Source organism: Melozone crissalis, unplaced genomic scaffold (genome assembly GCF_028551555.1).
Source record: "Melozone crissalis strain CALT ecotype California unplaced genomic scaffold, PUWL_Pcris_2 ptg000004l_1, whole genome shotgun sequence".
NCBI classification, from domain to species: Eukaryota; Metazoa; Chordata; class Aves; order Passeriformes; family Passerellidae; genus Melozone; species Melozone crissalis.
Window position 1 is genome coordinate 25229312 of NW_026535782.1, and position 25228 is coordinate 25254539.

Consider the following 25228-nt stretch of genomic DNA (forward strand, 5'->3'; position numbering starts at 1 on the left):
GCTATGCATAGCTTAATTCTAAACATGGAACCAATAGCATTGTGTTAAGTTGTGTAGGGAAAATAAAAGAGGGCTTCATCCTTCATGCCAGCCGGTGGGAGAGAGGGGATGTGATCTGTGCTGTGTTCAGCACCTGAGGTCTGGACAGCGGCATTTGAAGGATCGAGGAATTGTACGTTCAAACTGTGGGATGGAAAGCAAATTAAACATTTTACTGTTGATCATGTTCTGGCATACTCCAGTGCCATGTTGGGATCCACTTGAGATTATGGTATTTTATGTAATATTGCATGAACAATTACTAGGCCTGCTTCATAACAAGTAAAATAGTTTGCTCATATGGCCAAAATAAAATCTAAGCTTAAATAACAGTACTACCAAATGTGTGTTATGGTCTGAGGAATTTGAAAAAAAAATATTCTTGACAGTAAAATAATTTTCACACACCAAACTTATAAATTAGTTTTGATTGACCTAATGTCAAGAAGCTGGCATAGATGAAAAGAAACTGTCTGTGGATGTGTATTTTTCTGTGGATGCATATGACAGTTTGCAGTGTACTAGTATAGTTTGCAGACCAGTGAACTATATGAATATTAGTGAAATAAGTTGTGCCAGGCTACATCATTAAAGAGAACATTACTGCATTTTAAAAGCATTTTGTCCGTGTATTCCTTACCACGTTCCTTGAATCCACTGTGAAGACAAAATTCACCAAAACAGGTTGAAATGTAGTTGTTAGAATAGGAAGATAAAATTTTGTGTTCTTGTTTTAACTGTGGGATTTTTGTGTTTGGGGTTTTTTGGCTTTTTTTTGTCTTCTGAGCTAAATGAAGTAATGAGTTTTTTTGTGTTTTTTTTTTCTTTCTAGGGGTTGATACAAAATTGAAATTCACTCTTGAGCCATCTTTAGGTCAAAATGGTTTTCAGCAGGTAATTTGATTTATTTTTTTTCTTGAGTTTGTGAAGGAGTGGGTTCTCAGCAATCAAGGTGCTTGCCTAGCTCAGAAGTGCATTTTTCATCATAATATCAGCATATTATTTGCAATTGTATCAAGAGCTGTTTCATTTGTATTCAGAAAATGGAATAGGCTTTCATTGTTTGCTCAGATATTTCCTAAATCCTTGTGTCCCAGAATATTATACTTTAGTCGAATCATCAGGTAATGATTTGATAATCTGCATCTTCCCTGTGAGTGGATTAAGCAGTTAAACTCTGACATGTGTGCAGCAAAATGAAATGAATGTGCATGTCTGCAAGGTAGCAAATGTTGCTATGCTGTAGCATTAAACTAATGATGGATATTTTACATTTTGGGATGCTTTTTCTTTTAGTGGCATGATGCCCTCAAAGCAGTGGCCAGACTGCCCACAGGCATCCCAAAGGAATGGAGGAGAAAGGTAGGTAGACCTCCGTGCCTTGTGGGCCATATTGCCTGTAGGTTTCTCAGGAGAGCTGAATTACATCAATATTATCTGCTAGTGGGTTTTGTAATGAATATTTGGACCTTTTAAGTTGTACTGGGGGTTTTTCCTTGCTTTCATTATTCAGTGACAGCTTCACAGTGCAGATGGAAAGGCTGAGGAGACGGGTAAATATGATGTTTTCAATAGCTGGGTTCTTTCTGCTTGAGGCTTAGGTAACTTGTTCTGGTGCAGATGTTATTGCCTCATACTGTCAGTCTCAAGAAATTGCACTGAGATTGCCCCCACAGCTGAAGATAACTGAAAGGAGAACATATCTGCAGTGTAGGATGTCACACTTACAAAGGTGAAGTTGATAGATGCTTAATGTTGACAAGAATGCTTATAGAAACAGTGTTGGGGAAAAGACAGATTACCAAAATTAGGGAAGTTCAAAGTCAGGAGTGATGCAGAATGGCAGAGTGCATCATTAATGGGAAATTGTGCTGAGTGTTGTAGAAAAGGCTCCATTGTGATTTTGCCAGACTTACTTTATTGCATTCTTCAACATTTGAAGTCCCCTAGTATAAAAAGAGGCATGTCTATTAATTTTTTCTTAAAAAATGAATCACACAATCTCAGCTTTAAAAACACAGTTTTAATAAAAATAAATTTTTAAAAGATTTATAAAATATGTAGTTCCATGTATAATATATAATAATATTATATATAAAAATTATAAATTATAATTGTGTACTTGTAATAAATTATAATTTTATATATTATATAAATTATATATATTATATAAATTATATATATTATATATAATATATAAATAATATAGTTCCACATATTTCTGATGTATCAGCTTAATTTCTTTTTCCTGTTTTTTCTGTCTTTCCAAACCGAATTGTACTTCTTTACAAATCAGGGGAGAAGGAAGAGAAGACTTCATGGCATTGTTTTCTTCACACCACGATGAATTTATTTTTAATATACAACTTCAATGAATCCTTATACCCATCTAACAGCCTTTTTTCTTTCCTGAAATATTCTTTTCCCACGCTCCAGAAAGTGTCTCAGGGACTTTTCTTTGGTACATGAGTGGCAGAGGTCACAGAATCTCAGAAGGGCTGAGTTTGGTGGTACCTCTGGAGTCATCTGGTCCAACCCCTCTGCCCAAGCAGGGCCACCTACAGCTGGTTGCCAAGGACTGTGTCCTGGTAACTTCTGAATATCTCCAAGGACAGAGATTCCACAACCTCTCTGGGAAATCTGTGTCAGTGCTCAGTTGCCCTCACAGTGAAGATGTGTTTCTTGATGTTTGAGGAGAACCTCCTGTGTTTCTGTTTGTGCCTATTGTCTCCAGTCCAGTCACTGGTACAGATGACAAAGCCTGGCTTCCTCCTCCTTGCACCCTCCTTTCAGGTGTTTATACACACTGGCAGGATTTCCCCAAAGCTGCCTTTTCTCCATTCTGAATGGTCCCAGCGCTCTCAGCCTTCCTGCATAGCAGAGATACTTTGCAGCTGGGTGTCCCCAACATATATTGATGCTTGGGATTGTTTCTCCCCAGAGACAGGATATTGCTCTTCTCCTTGTTGAACTTAAAGAGGTTCTTGTCAGACCATTTTTCCATGCTGTCAAGGTGTCCTTGGGCTTATCAGCCACTTCCCCAAATTCTGTGTAATCAGCAGACTTGTGTGTGCTCTGCCACATCATCCAGCTCAGATCTGTTTTTCCTTTTCACTCTGCCCATCTCTGTGTTTGCTCACACGCTCACATGATGCTAACCAATGAAGAAGTGATGACAAGAGGTGTTGTCTTTTTACTGCCATTCCCCGGGTTCACAATGAATTTAAGGTAGATACCAAAATAGAGGAAGTATTTTGTGGTGGCAGCCTGCTGATTGCCTCCTTTGCTGTCAACAAAAGGAACAGGTTGACATCTGCACTATTGTTGTGGCATGTGGGCTGGCAGAGATAAAGAATCCAGTCAAACAACATCAGTAGGGTGTCAGCAGTGCTGAGGCTGTTGGGAGGCAGAACAGTGGCATTCCTCCACATGAGTGGATTTACAAAAGTGTAGAATTTAAATATTAAAATTTAAATATTTAAATGCAGAAAACATGAGATTCTGTGAGCTGTCTATAAATTCCTTCATCATGCAGCTATCTCAGTGTTTAAATCTGTGGGAAGTGTCTAAATTTCTTTTCTCACTTGAGTGAATTAATGGCTGATATAAAACTTGATCAGTTTGCTTTCATGATTTCTTTCAGTTTCCTGAAAAAAAGGTCCTTTGTTGTTACTTGTTGTCATTGTATGATCTGTCATGTGCCTTTCATGGTTCAGGAAGTTTTCAAATTTTTAATAAAGGTCCAGCCTTTGTCTTGGATACACATGCATAAATCTGTTCTGGAAATTATTAGGCTATAAGAGTTGTGAATAAGTTTGTTTCAGAACTCCCTGTAGCACCAACAGTTTAGGAAGCCCTCTTGTAAGAGTAAGCTGTTTTGATCCAAGTCATGCTTTCAGATCAATCCCAAATGGTGGGATGCTATTTGTTCTGCAAACTCATCAGAAGAGACTTCTGATAAAGAGAAGCACCAACACTGCTGGATTTCTTTTGGGAATTCCAGGAGACGTATCCATGGTTGAGTTTGAGGAAAGCCAGCAGCAGTGTTATCCTTTTATCAAACTCTTTGTTGGTTATGAGGATAGAAGGTCTGAACTGACAGAGGGTCCTTGCCTTGTGTTTCCATTTTGGAGGGCTCCTGTGAATTCACTGACAGCTGACTTGCATCTTTGTAAGCAGCCCACAGATCTGGATGTTTAATGCTGACCATTTCCTTCCTTTCTATTCTAGGGAGCAAGGTATTAATTTAATTGTGCAAAAACTGTTCTGGCTAAAATCCTCCTCTGCATATTTCAAATTTAACAGCAGATCACATATGAAGCTGATGAGGTTCATCTAACAATATATTTTGACACTTTATATTTTATCAGAGGAATAATTAATTTTACCATATGTTTTTCTAGGTTTGGTTGACCCTGGCTGATCAGTACTTACACAGTATAGCCATTGACTGGGACAAAACCATGCGTTTCACGTTCAATGAAAGAAGTAATCCTGATGATGACTCTATGGGCATCCAGATAGTAAAGGTAGCCAGCTAATTTGTTATTTCTTTTCTAATTTTTACATGAAAAGTTGACATTTGAATTTGGATTTATTTTCGTCTCTGTAACTGCTTTGGCAAAAAATGTATATTAATTCCCTTTTTTTTTTGGCTGCTTTGTTCCTTTTGCACTAGTCTGGTTAGTGTTGGCTGGGAAAAAGATGCTATTTCTGGGTTTTTTTTCTTTCATTTTTACTTTCTTTTGATTTTGAAAAAAGTGCTGGAGTTAATGAAGACAAAAGAACATAAATGGGTTTTTTCTTTCTCTGTAAATAAGCACAAATGTTTTCTGGGAGTAAAAGCATATTTTAAAATACAGCAAATGAGCATTCTTCACTTGTTTTACAGGAGTGAAACACATTTGCCTATTTGTATTTCTCAGCTGATTAATGTTTAATATTTAAAGCAGTCAGCCATTTTGTACATTTTGCCTTTAACTTATATATCACTTAAATTTCAAGGACACAGTTTGTGGCTTGTGTGTTTGGAAAAGTCAGTTGTCTACTAGTTCTTTTATACTTCGATAAAAACATACTTTTTTGTTCAATTAAGCAGCTGTTGTGCCTTGCCTGTTTGAAACCCAGAGATTTATTAACATCTTCTGTGGCAATGCGTTATAAACATCTTTTAGGGGACTTGTTTACTTAAGAGCTTGGTGAAACTATTTCTTTTGGGTAAGATAAAGGTTTAACAGCCTAAAAAAGAAACGTTTTCATCAACTTTGGGAGTATGTACTGGGAGGGTGGAGATGGAAGGAAAACTGGGACAGGAAAGAGAACTAACAGGGGACAGAAAATACACGTTTTCTCTGCTTGTCTTGTAATTTTTAATTTTTTTTTTTCCTTTAAAGGACCTTCACCGAACTGGCTGCAGTTCTTACTGTGGCCAGGAGGCAGAGCAAGATCGAGTGGTATTAAAACGTGTTTTGCTGGCTTATGCCAGGTGGAATAAATCTGTTGGCTATTGCCAAGGATTTAACATACTAGCTGCACTTATTCTGGAAGTAATGGAGGGCAATGAAGGGGATGCCCTGAAAGTGAGTAAAATTTCTTTTAGAGTCGAAGATTGCTTTTACTTAGTGAACTTTAGAATAAACCAATGTGTGAATTTTGGAGACAGACTAAAGAGCACAACTCAAAAGAGTTAGCTGATTTATAGTTGTGAACTTTTTATTTTGTTATCCTGTCTCAGCTAAAATGAGTAGTTTGAATGTTATCAGTGTCACATTTTTTGTTGGAAAAAAAAATAAAAATGGGACCACTGCTACTTACTATAGGATATCTTATCCCATAATCCCAAATCTGCTAGCAAACTCTATAGATAGCTGAAATATTAAAATTTCATGATCAGAATCTTATGTGGGCTCCATGTGAAGCAGTTGATAAATTGGCTAAATTTCAAAGCAAATTCTAGGGAAACACTCAATATTCAAAATGAAAGTAAGTCACTTTGAAGCTAACTTCTGGACTAGGTTAGTCTTACATTGTTTTGTTTTCTTAGATAGTTTTTATTGTAAATAAAACAAAGCTTCATGAAATTTATAATATGTCAGAAAATGGAAATACTTTAGGACAGGGCATGGTTTAAAGTTTGGCAAGATCATGTGCAATTTCCTTTAATAAATTTGCTCATATGTGTGAGTTGGGGTCAAATTAATAAAAGATGGCTGTGACTCTTCAGATACTGAGCTGTTTGTTTTGCCTCAGACAATGATTTAAATATGGAAAATATTTAAATTCGCTCCTAAATAGTGCTCCTATTATTATAGAGCTCCTAAAATATAAAGCTTGTGGCAGTAGAGTCTAGCTAGCTGATAATTAATCCTTCATTCTAGACAACTGCCTGTAATAGGAAGAAAATACCATAATATAGCAACTTTATATCAGAAAGTAAAATTTCCTTTCAATAATTCTTGCTTAAGATTTCATCAATATTTTAACAGTAATTTACCACATTATCCTATAGGAAATAGGATTGCCCAAGGTTTACGAAGTCCAAGTTGATGGTTAGAACTGTGTGCGTCCTTGTGTTGTCTGTTATTGTGAGTTGTGTCAGGCTCCTTGTGTGGAGGAGACAATGAAAGGAGCCAGGCTGCCCCAGGGAGGTAAAGTCCTCAAGGCTGTTTGCACCAAAACTGATCTTACCTGGCAAAAATAAGAATGGGAAAAAAATTATTTCTTTTCCAAGCTTAGTGTGGGCTTTGCAGGGTTGGAATTTTCCCAGAAGACGGAGGGAAGAGGGGAAGGGCAGGGAAAGGAGCAGGGTGGGTGGGAGGAAATAAGAATTTGGTATTAGTATGTGATGGTTTTGCTGTAGTCACTGCCACCTAATGGAAGCAGTGAGTGAACAGTTAGAGAGGCCTGTAAAGGTGCCCTGAGGATTGTAGCTGTGGGGTAGCTGTGCTGGGGTTATTGTAGAATCTGGGGTTAAGGGAGCAAGGGTAGATCTTGCCGGTCAGGTCCCATTTCTGGGGAGGACATTATAAACAAAAGGTCTGTGTCTGGGAAGCATCTCCCAGGGGCTAGGAAACAGCAGGTTTTACTGATGCCAAGGGGCTTTAACAGCACAGGACCCAACATGGTAGCTTCAGTGAATGCCCAGCCAGTGATACTTGAGTGTTAGCTAGTTAAGGTAAGCATTAAGTTAAATCCCTGGAGATGCCTCAAAGTTAGCCTACAGAAATTATGGTAAGCAAAAAAATCCCATCTTGCATGAGTAGAAGCTATTAAAGTCATAGATACTGAAACTTAAAAAAGTTTTTCTTGCATGTTATTGCTTGGAAATGCTACAGAATCAAATAACAAAAATAAATATGTAGAGATGTGTTAGGAAGAAAGTTATCTGTTGCAAACTGGTAAATACATGAACTGCTTTTTTAAAAAAAGTCTTCTCAAAGCAATTCACATGTTGGTGGAACAATGAACTTATATGTTGAAAAAGATTTCTCTTCTTCTCTGTGCTCTCATATATCAGAGATCAATGAAGGGATACTATTCAGTGGGAAGGGAGCAAAGGCCTTTATAGAATGGTGTCTTTAACATGGGGGTTTATAGCTTATGTCATAAGGAATTAATGAAAACACAAATAGAATTAATGAAAACACATTGCAAGTTAATGTTGCTATAGTAAGTTACTCTTCCATTGGTTGAAATATATCTGAACAAAATAAAGCATATTTTCACAAGACTGTGGGGTAACCCACTATTCAGCAAAGGTTACATAATGCATCTGACAAAATACAAGCCTGTCATTTAGAAGCTGTTGATTTGCCTTTTTTGACTACTGTTCCACATGCTTTAAAACATGGAACATAAGACTGCTATTGCTGGAGAAATCTTTCAAGGACAAGTGGCAGTGTGTGGTCACAAGCAGCTGGGAAAGAAAAGAAAGCAGCAAGACTCTGTCAGGTGGTGCTCTTGGTAGTCCTGTGTCTGAGGAGCTGTTTCTGTGGGCCTCTTATGGAAAGATAGGGATTGGAAGGAGGACTGTCTCCTGTATGTGAAGGTGCAATGCTTCTCTTGAGAATGAAAGTCTTTATGAAACATGGTAAGGGTGCTCATATGAGAGGAATGTAGAAGAGATGCAGATGGGATGACTGCAGGCTCTCTGGATGGGCTTAGTAGAGTGGCCACAGAGATCCTAAAAGATCCTGAAGTGAAAGGTCAGTGTCTTCTGTTAGGCTGATTATAATCATCAGCTTCTGCATATTTTTTGTTGCATTTCTTTGTTCTCAAAAGTTTGACAGTATCATTTAATTCCTTACCATCCATGTAGTTGAGCTACCCCACTTGAAACAGATGTCTGCTTAAAATGTCTCACGCTGCTTAATTTAGCACCTTCCAAAGTGACAAGATGGAGTGCAGCATATGGTAACAAATCACAGTAAAATATATGGAGAATTTCTTTTTAAAGAACAGTGCCTTGCTTTTTGGAGAGGCAAAATAGGGGATTTGCAAAATCAGTCTTCTAGTTATGGCATTAACCAGAGAAGGGATAGTGAGACTCTCTAGCAGTGGAGGATCTCATAAACAGTTCCAACATCAGAAGTGTCAAAAATTGCTTTTGGTGGGGGTAATGCTGCCAGCTTGGGCATAGCTTACTGTGACATTGATTTCAGTCATTGATTTCAGTAATTTCATGGTTCATAAATTCTGGACAGTTTCAAGAGGCCTTTGTATCTTGAATGTTTGTGAATACCTAGGGTACCTGAGGATGCTAATATTTTCTCCCCATATAAATGGAGGTGCCATAAGCATGGGCTGCCACTGGGTCCAATTCATTCTTTAGTGAACAGAGAAATTTTATTTTTCTGTTATTCCTAGAAAATAACTGCTTTGTAAGTCCTACATGATAGTCTTTCATTCTGCCCACAGATCATGATTTACCTAATTGATAAGGTGCTTCCTGATAGCTACTTTGTCAATAATCTCCGTGCTCTCTCTGTGGATATGGCTGTTTTCCGAGATCTTTTACGAATGAAGCTTCCTGAACTGTCCCAGCACTTGGACACCCTACAAAGAGCTGCTAACAGAGAAAGTGGAGGTATGTTCAACAGAAAATGCTGTTCAACTCTGTCTTGCTGTTGTTTCATCTGAACACTGATTTAAAAATACAATATTTTAAGTGTTTACATGAGTTTATTGATTAGAATATGTATTTAAAATTTTTAAGATGAAATGTGATGGTCTCTGTTACTGATAACCTGAACACAAATAGGTGTACTTCCAGGAAAAAACAAAGGGAAAGAATTTGGTCCCACCAGTAGCTGCAAACAGAATTGGGATTGACAAGAATATACAAAGCATGGAGTGACAACACTAACACTTAGCTTAGTACAAGGGCTGCCTTGGAAAGGTAATTTCTTGCCTTAGCTCAGGATAGGTGTCCTCCTACTGCTCTGTGTAGTTTCTGGCTCATATAGCTATTCTGGGAAGAGTTACAGTATGGGAGCCAGTGAGGGATGGTTAGTATTTCTTCACCTGGATCCTTACCAATATACAGGTACAAAACTCAGAAGTATATCTTGGGTTCCTACCTGAAAACTGGCTTTGCATTGTGATTTTTTTTCCCTGGCATAGCATTCCATCCAGACTTACAGCTCTTTTATTTGGGGATGTTCTGGAGAGGGTAAGAGGTTTTTTGTTAGTTGATTTGGTTTCTTTTTCAGTTGGGAAGCTAAGTACACCCTGAGTTCCACCTTAGAAAATATCTGCTGCAATGTTCCATGTGTCTATGCCCAAACTGTATAAAAAACAAACAAATGGTATCAAGGAATTATTTCCTGTTTGAAAGTGTTTTCACAGGCTGGCCTCTCTGGTCATGGCCTTCAGTGCATCAGTTGATACTGGGGTGCACAAAGTGTTCTCTCAGCATAACGAAAAAGTAACATTTTAGAGTTTCAGCCGGAAATGCTACATTTTGTTTGAAACTTAACAAGTACACCAGGATATTAAAACAATACATATGACTTACAGAGATGGTCACCTTCACCTTATCACCATGTAGATAAAGACTTATGCCATCAGTTGGTGAAAAAATGCAGCATTTTGTGGCGAAGTTGGTGGGTTTGGTTTTTTTTTTTTTTGATAGAAGCTTTTATTTCATATGGCTTTGGGGAAGGAGAAACAGTCTTTCTGAAATAAAGGAGAAAAGTGCGGTGGTGTATTCCAGGGTTTATAGTCCAAAGCCAATGATGCTGCTTAGTTTTTTGCAGTGCAGCATAATGGAAGGTGATTATGTAACTTTTCCATTGTTCTCAGCTTATCTTTGGACAGCTGCAGAATAAGTAAGTTTTGAGCAGTAACAGAGCTGCTAGAATGTATGGTGGATTTTATGATGCAGTTTATACTCCTTGTAAACTGATAGTAAATTGCAGTTACTTCAAGTAATCTGATTTTTGCTTGTTTGTTTTTTTAACTTCAGGAGGCTATGAACCCCCACTTACGAATGTCTTCACAATGCAGTGGTTTCTGACACTGTTTGCCACCTGTCTGCCTAACCATACAGTTCTGAAGATCTGGGATTCAGTATTCTTTGAAGGCTCTGAAATTATACTGAGAGTAGCTTTGGCTATCTGGGCAAAGCTAGGGGAGTAAGTAGTAATTTTTATTTGATTTTCAGTATGAGCCATGTTTAACTTTTGTTTTCTTTAAGATGTTCTCAGCTCTAAACAAGATGCAATCTTTCAGGAGAATGATTATTTTGAAAAAGCTGCAAAAAGGACCTTTATGGTTTCTTAAAAACAAATGATTCTGACATCATGTCAGAATGGGCATGATAATTAATTGACCCTTTTTGCAGAAAATGTCTCCAGTTGTTGGAGTTGTCTGTGTATATTGTCTTTGTGCTGTGCTAAAAGGTTGGACTTTCCTGAACATAAAACTCTGAAGGAACTGGTAAATACTCTGTATAAAGGCACACAAAGAGATTTGAGGGTGACCAACTAATTTAGTTGGGTACCTGAAAGTGGGGATGGTAATTTCCTTAGCTTCACTTAAGGAGACTTAAAGATTTGAGCCCATTGGCTTTTGCAGTATGAGAGTTCATTGTTACTAAGGGAATGACCCTGTGGTACATGATTCTTTTCTGTTAAGGCCTGAAAATGAATTTTCCTGAAATTCTCTGCTTTTCAGCACATTCCAACCAAGTTTCTATTATAGTCCTTTGTGGCCTTGGAAACTCACCACATGGCAGAACACAAGAAGAGATGGTTAGTTCTTCAAACCCCTCTGTTGTCAAAGCAAATATTTGCGTTCCAAGGAGTTTACAGTGCTCCCAGAGAAATGAGTTTTGTCACTGGCTTCAGTGGGAGGTGTGAGCTCTGACAGGTCAAGCAGATGTTAGTTCAGCTGGAAACATTTTTCAGCTGGCATCAGCAGCTGCATCGATTTTTTTCTTGTGATGCCTATTAAAACTCATCTTCCTTTTTTTCTCTGAAATTGAACCAGTGGGATTTATGTTCAGTTCAGTCCTTGGAGGTTTCATTTCCTTTTTTCTTTCTGAATAAATTAGCATTGCAGGCCAGTTGCATTGTAAGAGGATTTGTTTAGTACATTTAATTTTTAATCTGAAGAGTAATAATTAAAATAATAATTTCTTGAGAGCTTTTTTTATATTCAGTTCAGTTCAATCAATGAAACTTGCATGAATCATTTGCATTGGGATTAATCTGTATGTAGTCACATAGTGTTTTAGATAAAAAGTTCTTTCAGTAGATCTCTGTACACTTAAAAGTTATAATTGTGAATGCTACAACTCATAACATGATAAAAAGGAAGCTACTACTTTGAAGATTTTACTGTAAAACTTAAAGAAAAATTAAACATGTTTTAAGAAATTGAAAGGAGCAGAATCAAGAAATCTATAAGAATGTGTCCAAGAGAAATAAGCTGATCACTGCACATCTTGTAACTGCTGTTTGTGGGGAATGGGAGAAGGTCTGGTAAAAGACAGGGCACTGTTTATGCTGGGAGAAGATTGTGATTTTTTTTTTTCTCTTTGTCCACCAATAGAACTAGAACAAGGGATTTAAAGAAGTGGGGTCAGAGATAGTGTTCATAGTCTCATGATCTTCATACTTCTTAAGATTCATTCTCAAAATGAAAATAGGGTGAGAAGTGCATTTTTAAAATGTAGGTGGCTCAATCATACTTCTGTTTTGAGGGAGGCTGAAGGAATGGGGAAGTTAAATATAGGGGCAGTAGAGAAGGCAGTATGTGGAGCTCATGAGAGACTAAAGGTAACAGGGCAGGTAAGCCATAAGTTTGTGATAATTGCCTACATACCCACTGTTTATACTATTTTTTAATTATTTTTTTAGCTATGTAATCATTATTTTACCCAAACTGTGTTAAGATTTCAGGAGTTTCATAGCTCACTGGTTGTTATGAGCAGTTGCTGAAGATCAAGGGAAGCTGCTTCTTCTATTGCTTAAGAAAAAAGGCAGTGTATTTTTTTTATGATTCCTGCATCTGGGTTTTAGAGGAGAGGCTACAATATGTAGCCATCAAAGCACTTCCTTGGGATATAAGAAAAACACATTTTTCACTTGACAGGAGAGATGTTTAGCAGCTGACCCTAATGTGTGTAGAACACCAATTCACAAAAGCATATTACTCATATTTCTTTTCCTCTAGATGACACTCTCTCTGTTTAGAATGATTCTGTGCTTTTAGAAATGTAAAGAAAAGTTCAGAAAAAGTATCCAATTGAACCCCGCTTCCCAAAACACGGCAAACAAAAGCATCCTACCAAAGCACACAAACAACCAAAACCAACACTCTTCCCACCCCTAATTTAGAAATAGCATTCACAAATATGATGAGTGAATTTTCCTTCATTGTGCTTTATGTTAGCCTAATTATTTTTTAACACAACTACATATATGAATGCACCTATACTAATTTATTCCATCGTCCTGTCTGACAAAGTTCAGACAGTGAATTTGGCCATTTGGTGCATGGTGAAGAATGAGTGATGAGTTAGTCAAGAAGTCTTTATGCTCGCTTTTTAAGCTGATAAAACCCCCTCGTGCTAGCAGGAGGCAAAATGTATTGATTCTTGTGCAGTAGAAGTGAAAGGGGCAGAGGGAATGGCCTGTCTGGAGATACATTCATCTGTTATCATGAGGAGTCAGGACAGCAGGCTGTAATCAGTGCATCTTTTTACTGCTGCAGCTTTTCCACTGTTGTGTGCATAGTTTTATTATTTGGAAGTCTAGGCAGAACTGCAAATAAACTTAGAAGTTAAGCCATCTAACAGAAATGCATATTTTATGATGACAAGAAGATCAGTTTTGTTTTGAGCATGTGGAATCATATGTAAAAGTCAAATAAAAACTAACATGTATTTTGATGTAGGCAAATTGAGTGTTGTGAAACTGCAGATGAGTTTTACAGTACTATGGGCAAGCTTACCCAGGAGATGCTTGAAGACAGTCTGATTGACAGCAATGAACTTATGCAGGTGAGTAATTGTAACATAAATAATTTTTGTGTTTTCTGTGTTGATTTTTTCAGGTCTGGATTTCTAACAAATTACATTTTTCTTCAAATACTGCAGAAACCTAAATTCTCCCAAGAATAAAAGTTTCAGATAAGAGTTGAGCTAGCATGTCAATGAAACAAGTAGGTGACGTGCAGTTAGAGCTAGAATCTTATTTTTATATGAAATGTAGAGAACCACTAGGTGTCATTTAATAAAAATTGATTCTATGTTGACAGCTGAGTCTTTTGGGATATAATGCTCAATTCCATTTACACAAGATTAGTCACCATTTCTAGGGTGTGGAGTAGTCATCATTTTTAGGGTGTTCTTTGCCTTATTTTAATGTTTTGCTCAGTTTTTTATTACGCTGCATCCTTTCCATTCTACAGACACTGTGGGAAATAAGGGTTTATGAAGTGAGAAGTGTGTAAAAAGTCCTTCATGATTTAAAAAAAACCAAAACATGAACAGTCAGTAGTGTACTGTAAACAAAGACATTTGTAGATAATTGCAGAGCCTGAATTATTAAAGTATATGCCATTGTATGAGAACAAAGACCCACATTGTTCTGGGAAAGCAAAGGGCCTTTAGTATAGTAGATAAATTTATTTATTTATTTACAGTTACACTTATTCTTGTGATATTTTTAAGGTGTTGTCTACTTAGATGCTTTATAAGGACTTAGTGCTGCAGTTCTGGAACTTTCCTTTTGATGAGTTAGAGAATACTGATCAAATGGGAGCAAGTACAGAGAACATAATTCACCTGAAATTTGTACCTGACTTAAGGGAAGGAAAAAAGTCAGTCTGTGAAGCTACAAAAGTTTAATTACAGCTGTTAGCAAGTGACTTCTATTGCCTATTGTTGGAAGACTGTTAAAATACCCTACTTTCAGTTTTATTATTTTGGTCATTGTTATTTTGTCTGATGACAAAGCTCTAGGAATGGGAGAAGTGGGTGTTGTGGCTTTGTTTTGCTTCAAAAATGGAAACGCAGCTGGTCAGAGGTACTCACAAACTTTTAAAAAAAGTGTTAAAGTTCTTCACTAGACAGTTCAGATAGTGAGGATGTGTAAGGAGGGCAGCACAAGCTGACATCTTCTCATTGTGTTTCAGTTCCTGGTCTCCGGGATGGTACAAAATCAAGATGTGGCATTTGTGAATAAGAATAATTTTGGGGAAGCTGAGGTAGTCTTTTGTGACTCTGTGGATTTCTTCCTTTGCTGATGTGTGAAATAAAAGACAAGGCATGGGTAATTCACTGGTTGGAGGGATTTTTTTTAACTCTTGCAGTTACAAATACTAGCAAATTAGCAATCTTTTTGTGCTTCAGCAAAAAATGAGTATTTGGCACAATAGATATGTGTGTTCATAGTGTATGTGTGTATTTTACGGCACTGACAGGAGTGCTAAGATAGGATAGCATTGCCATTGATATGGAGAATGTGGCAGGTTTAAGTTCTGTGTATGGAGGAGCAGTGTGTCTGGTTTATGTGTGTCCTCTCTGTTGAAGAAGCTACAATATAGTTTGCATAGCTTTCTTCAAGTCAAAGGCAGGCACTGGCAGTGTAGCCATCTCTGAGGCCTCCACTCTTTACCTTAAGTGGAAAGAATAAGGAACTACAAGAGTTTACCATCAGGGCATATAAGTGCTACCATGTATGTGGTTGGAGAAAAAAATTAAGAAATATGAACCATTGCATTAATGAAAAAATCCAGGCTGCTTGAACATGCTGGTTTTTAAATTGCTTTAAGGTTTTTCAGAGGAGTCATTCAGAGATGATTTGTTTTCATTTTTTTTTCTTTTCCCCTAATAAAAATCAGAATTATTAATTTACATCTAGTATTTTTTACAAGATGGCTCAAGGACTAGTATCCTACTGTGGGAAAAGGATTATAATATCCCACTCTGCCTTCCCATCACATTTCAGAAGAGCTTGCTGGTGGCAATCATCTCACTTCTCTTCAGACTTGCATAACATTTATATTTGCATCTAAACTGCTTGTCCAGGCTCACTTAAGCCAGCCTAACAGGCACTTCTCAACCACTGGAAAACAAATTGTGCTCTAAGAGCCTTGTTTCTTTTAGGAGTTAGAGGAGGGAGGTACAACTGATCCTTCAGGGGAAGTGTTGGCAGAGCACATGTCTAAAGTAGAACAGGGGACTCATGTCCTCATTCTTTCCACCAGCATGTACAGGTGCTGCAGTTTTATTGCTCCCTTGCAGACAGTGCCTATAGTTAGGGTGGGAGCCTTAAAGCTTTTGCAGATTTGGCCCTTGTGTGACCAAAGTTCTTAACGTTTTACTGAGGAGAGCATGAAGGCATTGGAGGAGCAAACCAGCCTACAGCTTCCTCCTTTTTCAGGTTGAACAGTTTGGGTGAATAAAGGGTAAGCGCTGTACACATCAGATTCTAGGCTGGGTATGTATTGGTTCCAATATGGAGACAGAAGGCTGTAGTCAGGGGTCTGCAGATATTCTAAACAGAGTGTGCTAGACTGAGTCTGTGCTTCCATGCCTTGTCAGAAAGTGAGCACTTTTATGACCAGCTAAACTGATTCAGTTTGTATACCCAGGAACACTGCAGCACAGAGGAGATGAGAAGCCAACTGGAGGAGAGGCATCCCTTTCTATTTACTAAACAGAGGGGAGCAGGGATTAATCCTTCTGTGGTACTCTAGCATTTTGGACCCTCTGCCTAGACAGTTCCCCTGATTTGATGGTATTCACTGTTAACTTGCTACTTAAATAGCACTTTGTTTTCTTTTGGGTTTGTTTTTGCTCTTGCTTTTTGTTTTGTTTTCTTAGTCAAACTGAAATGAAAGAAAATCCTTAAACCAGTGAGGGGCAGCTATGGAGATAAGTAATAAGTTGTCTGCAAAATGGCTTACCCTGTTTGGAAGCCACAGCCCAGCACGTCCCATATGGTGTTCTGCTGAGGGTGTAGACAGCTTTGCATTTTTTGAGTAAGGCAAAGGATTGTCAAATGATTTAAGGTGAGAATGGAGGGGGTTTTGTCCTTGTCTCTGTTCTTGTTCTCAGGATCTGTCCCTTATGTAAATAAGATGCTAATTTTGGCTGCATCATGCTTTTGTGGGTAGGCTATTTCTCTCAGGGACAGTTCCCCAGAATTAACCAAATGGCATCCAAGGCTGTGTAATGACTAGAAAAAGAATGCTTTGACTCTGAATTGTCACTGGGAGGATATCAGAGGTGTTGTCTGGCAACATTTTTTTAACTTTCCAGTGGAACTGGCACTGGCGTAAAATTTGTTTTGTGGATCTCTTAGCCAGGTGGTAAGCAAGGCCTGCAGTTATAACCTGATAACAATAGTTAAGTTAAAATATGTATGCTAAATGAAAGAACTTGTAGCAGATGTGGAAGAGACACAGATTGGAGACAGGCAAAAGCTAAAAGTATAATCTGAAACAGTAGGTGCAAGGAGCAAATGGAGGAATTGGAGTCGACTGTTTCACTTAAAGGGTAACTAGCATATGGAACAAGTTACCTGAGAAGGACATTGACATAAGGAGCAGAAATAAATTCCAGACAAGCCTCTGGAGAGAGTTGAAACATGGAAAAAAAAAATAAAACCTAACAGGAAAGTATGGTGGAGATCAAACAAGCAGGCAGACATGTTGGGCTGGGGGTAGGTCTTTCTCTAGATCATAAAATCCCTTTGTCTGGTGGACCAATGGGAAATCACTGTTCAGGCCCTAGGGAATATTTACCTTTCACAGTAGCACTGTAGTTTAATGGAGTGGCAAAACTTCAGTTCATGCTATGGATTTTTTAAGGCATCTTCCTTTCCTTAGAGGCTGTGCAGGGCTTGAATTGTAAAAGCATTGTCACAAATAGTACCCCTGTTGAGGGGCACTATTGCCCTGTCTCTGTTCAGAGAGGACTGTCCTTCCTGCTCCTCAGTGCTTACATCATTGCCATTAACAAAACTTTTTCCCCCTCCTTATGGCAGGAAATGTCTAGTACTGAATTCATGTTTGCAATTTTCCTCAGTGTACTTAGCATAGGCAAGGCATGGTTCAAGAATGGATTATGTAGAAACTGTTCAGAATTTCCTTTCATCTTAATTGAGGTCATTTGCCTTCAGATGAAAATGTCACTGACTTAAAAGCACAGGAAAAAATATATAAGTGAAGATTTACCGTCATAGCTAATGAGAAAATTTTATGTTGCTGTCTTTCAAAAGATATTTAATTTTCAGGATGTGGAAAAGCTTTAATATTTCAGAGAAATTATGGGAAATTATATTTTTTTCTTCTGACATTGAGACTCAGAATGAATTATTTGGCAGTTATTTGAAAGTTCTGAATAGTGAACAAAAGCAGGGGGAAAAAAGCAACTAAAGTATGTAGGAACAAATCAGCAATGATACTGCAATGAATGTGAATTGTCTTTATGCCAGGCGGGCCGGTGACTTGCAGCAAAAATAATGCTGAAAGGAAATATATTTGCAACTATGTATCTTCCTAAATTCTGAGTATTGATGTAAAGAAAATCTATTAGCATTTTAGAAAAACTACTACCTTTACCCCACCAAATCCCACCTTTAGCCTCAATACCAACCAGCAATCAAAACTATAAATTGAGGGAAGAAAACTTGGATATGTTGGATCCTTCCTCTTTAGTGATGATTTTTGTGTTGATGTGATTTCCTCACACAAGCTCTTGAGCTTCTCAGGTAAAATAATGAACCAGCTAACAGTCCACATCAACTGCCCCTTCCTATCTGTGCTAGTGCTTTGTTGAATACTTGAGCAAAAACTTAGGTCTCCTGGAAAAATCCCCAAATCCTAAATGATGTTTTCATGTAAGTGAAATCATAATTGGAGGAGGATTTCTGGTGTGCTGGCAAGAAGGGGTTGACAATAACTTTTAAATGCGTATAGGAGTTGTAAAGGATCCTGCAGCTCATGTTATCAGTTCCCCTTTTATTTTAACAGAACTGTGTATCTTTCTAGTGAGTCAGTCTCTATTTTTCTTACAGGAAATACTGACTGAATCATCAAACTAGACCATTTTCTTACAGCATGTGAATGTGCAAGAATGTGCAGCCTTTAATCCTGCAAGACTGTCAAAGTCTGTTCATGGAGAAATCTTTTGTGAGACTGTTAATTAAAGCAAAAAGTTTTTAAAGTTGCTTTTTTTTCACCCCCAGACTGTTTACACCATGGCTCAGTTTCCTTTCCCACAACTGGCAGAATTGAGAGAGAAATATACATACAATATTACTCCTTTCCCTGCAGCAGTAAAATCAACTTCATTTTCAGGGTAAGTTTGAAATGCACTGCTTATGGTGTATAAAGTTATTGTTTACCCTTTGCAGATGAAAAGGCAGGTGGATCCTCCCTTGTGTGCTTCTAAAAAAGATAAAAATGCTTGATAATATTCACATTTAAGAATGTATCTTCCTTAATTCTCTTATGTTCTCTTTTGACAGCAGGTTAGGCAGAACCAGAGACAGCGATGAAGAGAATGACTTAGATGATGAAGACTCAATTGCTAATGCAATTGGTTGTCTTGGACCATTAAGTGGGTTTTTGGCACCAGAGCTCCAAAAATACCAAAAACAGATGAAAGGTAAAAGTGACTTCTTTAATTTTGGAAAGCACAGTTAAATCTATATGACCTGGCAGAAATTATCTGCAGTTCTGTCTGTCAAAGCTGCTATGGAAGATGTGTTTTCTGTGCACACAGAGGTTACAGCAGGTACCAAATGACTTGCTCTGTCCTCCATGAAGCTGTTGTCAAAGCCAGGTTGAGAGGCTGTAAGTGTGCAGTAAATGATGGTGTGAGTTAAGGATTTGGCTACAGTAATAGTAACAAAACAAGCCCATAGTGTTGCTCAGACACAAAAAAAGAACCATATTTGAAAAAATTCTACTCTAAATCCATGCATATTTCTGAGACAGCTGTTAAGTGGTCAGCATTTTCTGAAAGGTGTTCCTTTAATAAATTAGCTTGATCTTTATTAACATATGCATGGCTAATACTGGAACCTATCAGCAGTGAGTGAACGCTGCAGGTGATTTCACTTCCCTTTTGGCCAAACCTCCAGATTGTTGTATGTTTTGGATATATTCAAAATGTCACCATTTTTCAAATCCTTCTGCATGGAAATTTCTTGACAGAATTGTATGAACGCCGGTGCAAATTCTCTATAAGCAGTACAAAATGCTGATCCATACAAGAAAAGTAGTAGCCTTTATGAAATGGTACTGGATTAACAGTGATTTCACAGTATCTTGGGAGAGGCCATTTTTATTTATCCCCAACTCACCACCACCTTACCCTCAAAAAACCCCAGACTGATGTAACAAGTTGCTGTTCACGCTTCATCTTTCTTGTGTCTTGGTTTTACTGAGACCTGTAAGCTGCAATTTTCCTTGCTGTGGTGTTTTGTTTTTCCCTTCCTGGGGGACTCTCTACCTGCTGCTTCAAACTAGTACTTAGTCAGAACATCAAACTGCTGTTGCAAACTTAGCCAAAGACAAATAAACATTCCTTGAAAAAGAATTATCCTCCTGACCCTGTAGTGCCAGGTTGGTGCATCAGAAACAGCTGTGAAAATAAACAGCTGTGCTGCTAATGCTCTGCAGCTGTTGGCCAGAGAAACTCTCAAGTTGTCTGATCCTCAGCTGCTCTGTGCCTATCCTTTTTGTTGCTACTAGCAGCTTTCTCCCTGTGGTATTTTCTTTCTTGATGCTTCTTGCTGGTAGCACTAGGTTGGTTGTTTAATTTCATGCCTGCTTGACTGTAATGTATTTTATAACTTGCATTTTTGGCCTCTACAACAATAATAATCTGTTATTGAATTACTTCAGTGGTGGCTCAATGTACTTTTGGATATTTGAGAAGCTATGCTTACAACTTTGGACTGCCATGTTAATTGACTTTTGCACTCTTTAACCTCCCTTCAAACCCCTGATATTCTTAAGCAGTAGTGCTATTTATAATACTTCTTATTGTAAATAGCCCAGCTTAGTTAAATAATATACATATTATAACAAAATTTTAATTGAAGACTACAGTTAAATAAGATGGTAGGAATCAGACACAGACTTCCCTTGGAAATAAGCTACAGAAGTACAGATACACCTCTTGAGTATGCCAATTTATTCCTCACCTCCACTTTATTCCCTCTTTCTACAGATCAGAATGAAGAACAAAGTCTTGGTTCCAGTAACATTGCAGAATTAAGTCCAGGAGCAATAGATTCTTGCAGAAGTGACTATCAGACTGCTTTTAACAGCATGATGATGGAGCGTATGACCACTGATATTAATGCACTGAAAAAGCAATATTCCAGGATAAAGAAGAAGCAGCAGCAGCAGGTTCACCATGTGTATATCAGAGCAGGTAACACATCCAAAATGTGCTTCATTCCCTGATTTATTGCAAACTAACTTCATCAGGCAAATGACATTCTTTTACATTTAAGCAAATAGACAAAATAAGAAAGACTGATGATATAACATTATAGTAAATGATGTAACATTAGCAGTAAAGTAGGAACCACCTCATGCAGGCAGAAAACAAGAAGGTGATATTTCTTCTTCTTTTGTCAGGATCTGAAGATGATGACCCTGGGGTTTTCTTAGGTCCCAGGGACCAACCAAACAATGGTATTTAAAAGTGGCTTTGCTATCTGGGTGCATTGTGTTGATTTCGCTGATTAAAAAACTTTAAGTCTTTGGCATTCTTGGGATTGACATATTGATGCACTGAAAAAACTGAATGCAGAGATGAGGATGCTTCAGATCATGTGGCAGGTGGATTCCTAGCTGGTCTGTATTATCTAAACTCCTCTGAATTCATCTGGGCATGGCAAATTATGCAACTGAAGGAACTGGCTTAGATGTTCCATTGTGGCTGGCAGTTTCCTTAGCCATAATGATTCTGTTGTGAGGACTTAGCTGGACATCAGTCCCTTATTTAACAACCCATGTTATGGAGTCTGTCACCCAAACTGTCAGACTCAGCAGTGCAAGGGTTGGCATGAAATGCACAGCTGAAGGTTTTACTGGGTGTGCAAGCTGAACACAGCCCACCCCACTCATTCCTCCTGCTTAGGTGTCATCCTTCTAAGTTCGCTATTGAAATTCACTGTGCAGATGGATCACTGTGGAGAATTGTTATTTCTCTTCTAGATTGTCTAAACCTGTGCTACCAGGAGCATTGGAATACATGGAACTGCAATTTTTTTTTATGTGGTTTTGAAGGATTTTTTTAAAATATTACTGAAGTGTTTTGCTTTGAACAGAGGCCAGCAGAAACAGTGCGAACAGTAAAATGTTGATTCCCAAGGATGCCAACCCCTACCTTCCAAACACAAATCTTTCTAATCTTACTAATCATGATACAGGGCTGGGTTTGTCATTTAATCAAACTGTCATCTAATCACTAATTCTGAGTCTACTACTCTGGCTTAATAACATGTGCTTTTATGCATTAATAGTACTTCAGTTTGTTTTTCATTTTCCAGTCACACAACCCTCATGGAGAGGCTTGTGTGACTGACCTCATATGGAGGCTGAATTGCCTCTTGCTGTTGGAAGAGAAGTGAAGGAGAGGGGGAATATCAGAAGCCAATATTAATGTTCAACTATTATAGTTCAATTCCAAAAATCAAGATGCTATTTTTAAAAATGATATATTTTCATGGTATTCCTGGCTTCGGGATTCCCCACAGGTGCAAAGCAGTAAGGGAGGGCAGAAAATCCTTATATATAGAAGGTACTGCTTTGTGTTCAACTCTTAAGACATAATTGAAATTCAGTGATGATTGTTAAGTTTGGGTTGTTTTTTTTAATACACATTCTGTCCTACAAACCTTTGCCATATCTCAATAAAGTTATCAAATTTGGTGGTAGATCCTTAGAACATTAATTTGTTTTGTTCTTTAACAATACTGTGTTTCTTTTAAATGCTTTCTTTCAGACAAGGGGCCAGTTACCAGCCTCCTCCCTTCTCAGGTAAACCATTCCCCAGTGATAAACCACCTCCTTTTAGGAAAGAAGATGAAATTGAATAACAAGTCTCTCAAAAATGCTGTAATTCACATCCCAAGCCATGCTACGGGGAAGATGTCTCCCATTCCCCAAGAAGATCTTAAGACGAAACTGAACTCTCCGTGGCGCACTCACATCCGAGTCCATCGGAAGAACATTGCTAGGGCCAAAGGCCAGCTGGGCTATGGAGATACTGTAGGACTGATAGATGAGCAGAGTGAGAGCTGCAAAACAAATAGTCCTGGTGCAAAGGAGGAGGCTTCCAAACATTCTGACTTTGGAGAAAGAGAAGAAGGTGGTTTGGATGACAGGACTACTCGGAAAGCTGAGCAGCAGTCGTCTGAGGCAGACTCTACGGACAGCAGTACAAACGTGTCCATGGTTCAGCTAAAACTGGAAGCACTGGAACTCACCTCAGATACCCAAACTGATGTGGAGCCAACATCCCATCGGTCCAGCCAGCCATGTTTATCAGAGTCTTCCACTTCATCCAGAGACAGTGGAAACCTGGCTAAATCACCCCAGCCTGGGAACCCAAAGCCACAAGTCTTCAATCCTTTTCCCAGTGTCAAGCCTCTTCGAAAGTCAGCCACAGCCAGGAATTTAGGGCTATATGGCCCCACTGAAAGAACACCAACAGTACACTTCCCACAAATGAGCAGAAGTTTCAATAAATCTGCCAGTGGCAGCAGCGGGACAAGGAAACGATGATGTGCTGATAATCATTATTTCTGACAGCAACAAAAGAATTTGTATTGCCTTTTTTTTAATGTGTGCATGTGTATGTGTGTCCCAAAGCCTTTCTAATTGCTAGTTAAGTAACAGGGACAAAAGTGGTTACCAGCTATATAAATAAGTGACTTTGACAATTGTACTTCCATGATGTTATGGGATAGATTAGTGAAGATGCACTCTGGCACCCTATTGTTAATTCTGATGGTCCTGTGTAAAATAAATATTAATTTACAATGTGAAGCATACTGTTTCTTAAGGTCTAACTCAGACATTAAATCACCAGCTGCCTTTAACCCCTCAGACCCCATGGCTGCCTCCAGTCTAGCTGAGTTCGAAGGACCAATTGTCCAGTGCAGCAGACAGGTGTAACAGTTTTTGTCACTGTTAAGCAGCTTCCCCATCCAACCTCATCATCATACTCTGGGAGTAGCTGGAGAAGCCACCACAAACAGAAGCACAAGCAGCCCTAGCAATTAAAAGTGTCACTTTGTGACATCTGGCTTCAGATATTCTTGAGCAGCATGTTGTGCTTCTCTTCCCACAGCAATTCTCTGCTGATACTATTTTTAATATAAACCTAAACATTGAGCATGAGAACAGCAGACATAAATCCATCCACAACATAGGTTTGCTCTTTCTCTGTTACAGGTGTACATACATACATTTCTGTTACTTACTGCTGGAGAGTTGCAGCACTATAAAATTAGGAATTAGGTACAACTGTTTGTATGGTTGTATGATTATTATTCTGATGCATCTTGGCTTCAATGGATTTAAAAGCTATTATCTAGATTAGACTTGTAGTTAAATAATATTTGCCAGCTTAGCAGTAGGTAAAATATATGAATGTTCCAAAGTAGTTTAGGGGTTTAAATTCTATAAATAGAGTGATTAGATACTTAGAGTGCCACTTCCCATTAAAAGCCAACATATCAGCCACCATGTCGGTGGGATGTGCCCTTGGGCTTCCATGTCTTGGTTCCTCTGTGGTGTGAAAGAAAGTGATAAACTGAGTATTTATTTCCAAATCAAAAAGCAGAGCTGATAAATACTGTAAGACAAGTATTTATATGTATATAACAGAGCCAGACAGAGAAACTAAACCTACATAATTCAACTTCAGGACTGCAAATTCAAGTACTCGAACTCCAAGAAATTCAGTTTGTTCTTAAATCATTGCAGCTCTGTCAGATGGTATGTACTGACTGTGATGCATTACCTTGATTCCAAGTTTCCTGTGGCATGAAAGGGCCAATATTTTAAACTGGAGTAATGATGAATCACACAATCATACATATTATTGTATGTAATATCTTATTTGCTTTAAAAATTCTTTGTTAAATTTGCAAATTAATATATATCATTGTCTATGAATGTATTCCATAACCTATAGTATGTGACACCAGATTTACTGTATACCATAACTTATAAGCTGTACAATATACTCTGTTCATTGTTGTGAGAACAGTTTCATTTTGCTGTTGTTTCATATAAGTGTATGCATATAAAGTAATATACAACTATGAACACTATAATTATAAAACAGATGTAGGTCAGATCTTGCCCCTGCCTTATTTCCAGGCAATAGTAGTATTGTCACTAATGATTACTTACAGCACTAAGTAAATTTAAAATAATGTAGAATTCAGTCTCTGATTATTGACTATATGTGAATTGTTTTTGCACTGAATTAGAAGAAATGGACTTCTCAAAAATTTTCCTGTGAATCATCCTCCCCAATTTTTCTTAGCTTCAGTGTATCACACAGCTGTATGCTGAACCCATACAAATAAAAGGACTGTCAGTCTGTAAAACCTGCTAAAATGGTCCAAGTATGTGCATGGATTTTCAACATTTTATGAAGTAAGCAGTGGGAAATCAGTAAATTATGCATGGA

At 38.0% G+C, this 25228-nt stretch overlaps 1 protein-coding gene across 3 annotated transcripts in view; it reads left to right on the forward strand.

Annotated features, from left to right (window-relative positions):
* The window catches only part of TBC1D30 (TBC1 domain family member 30), a 50948-nt gene extending 27431 nt beyond the window's left edge, over positions 1–23517 (forward strand). For 2 of the 3 annotated variants that reach the window (XM_054272866.1, XM_054272848.1), the window contains 11 exons: positions 872–933; positions 1336–1401; positions 4443–4568; positions 5433–5618; positions 8956–9124; positions 10505–10673; positions 13441–13546; positions 18744–18856; positions 19026–19165; positions 20738–20944; positions 22526–23517. In XM_054272866.1, coding sequence (XP_054128841.1) covers positions 872–933; positions 1336–1401; positions 4443–4568; positions 5433–5618; positions 8956–9124; positions 10505–10673; positions 13441–13546; positions 18744–18856; positions 19026–19165; positions 20738–20944; positions 22526–23307 — 2126 coding nt within the window. In that variant the 3' untranslated portion in view covers positions 23308–23517. The remainder of the gene's footprint in view (positions 1–871; positions 934–1335; positions 1402–4442; positions 4569–5432; positions 5619–8955; positions 9125–10504; positions 10674–13440; positions 13547–18743; positions 18857–19025; positions 19166–20737; positions 20945–22525) is intronic. The other variant, XM_054272857.1, reaches the window with a different exon arrangement.
* Positions 23518–25228: the final 1711 nt, after the last annotated feature.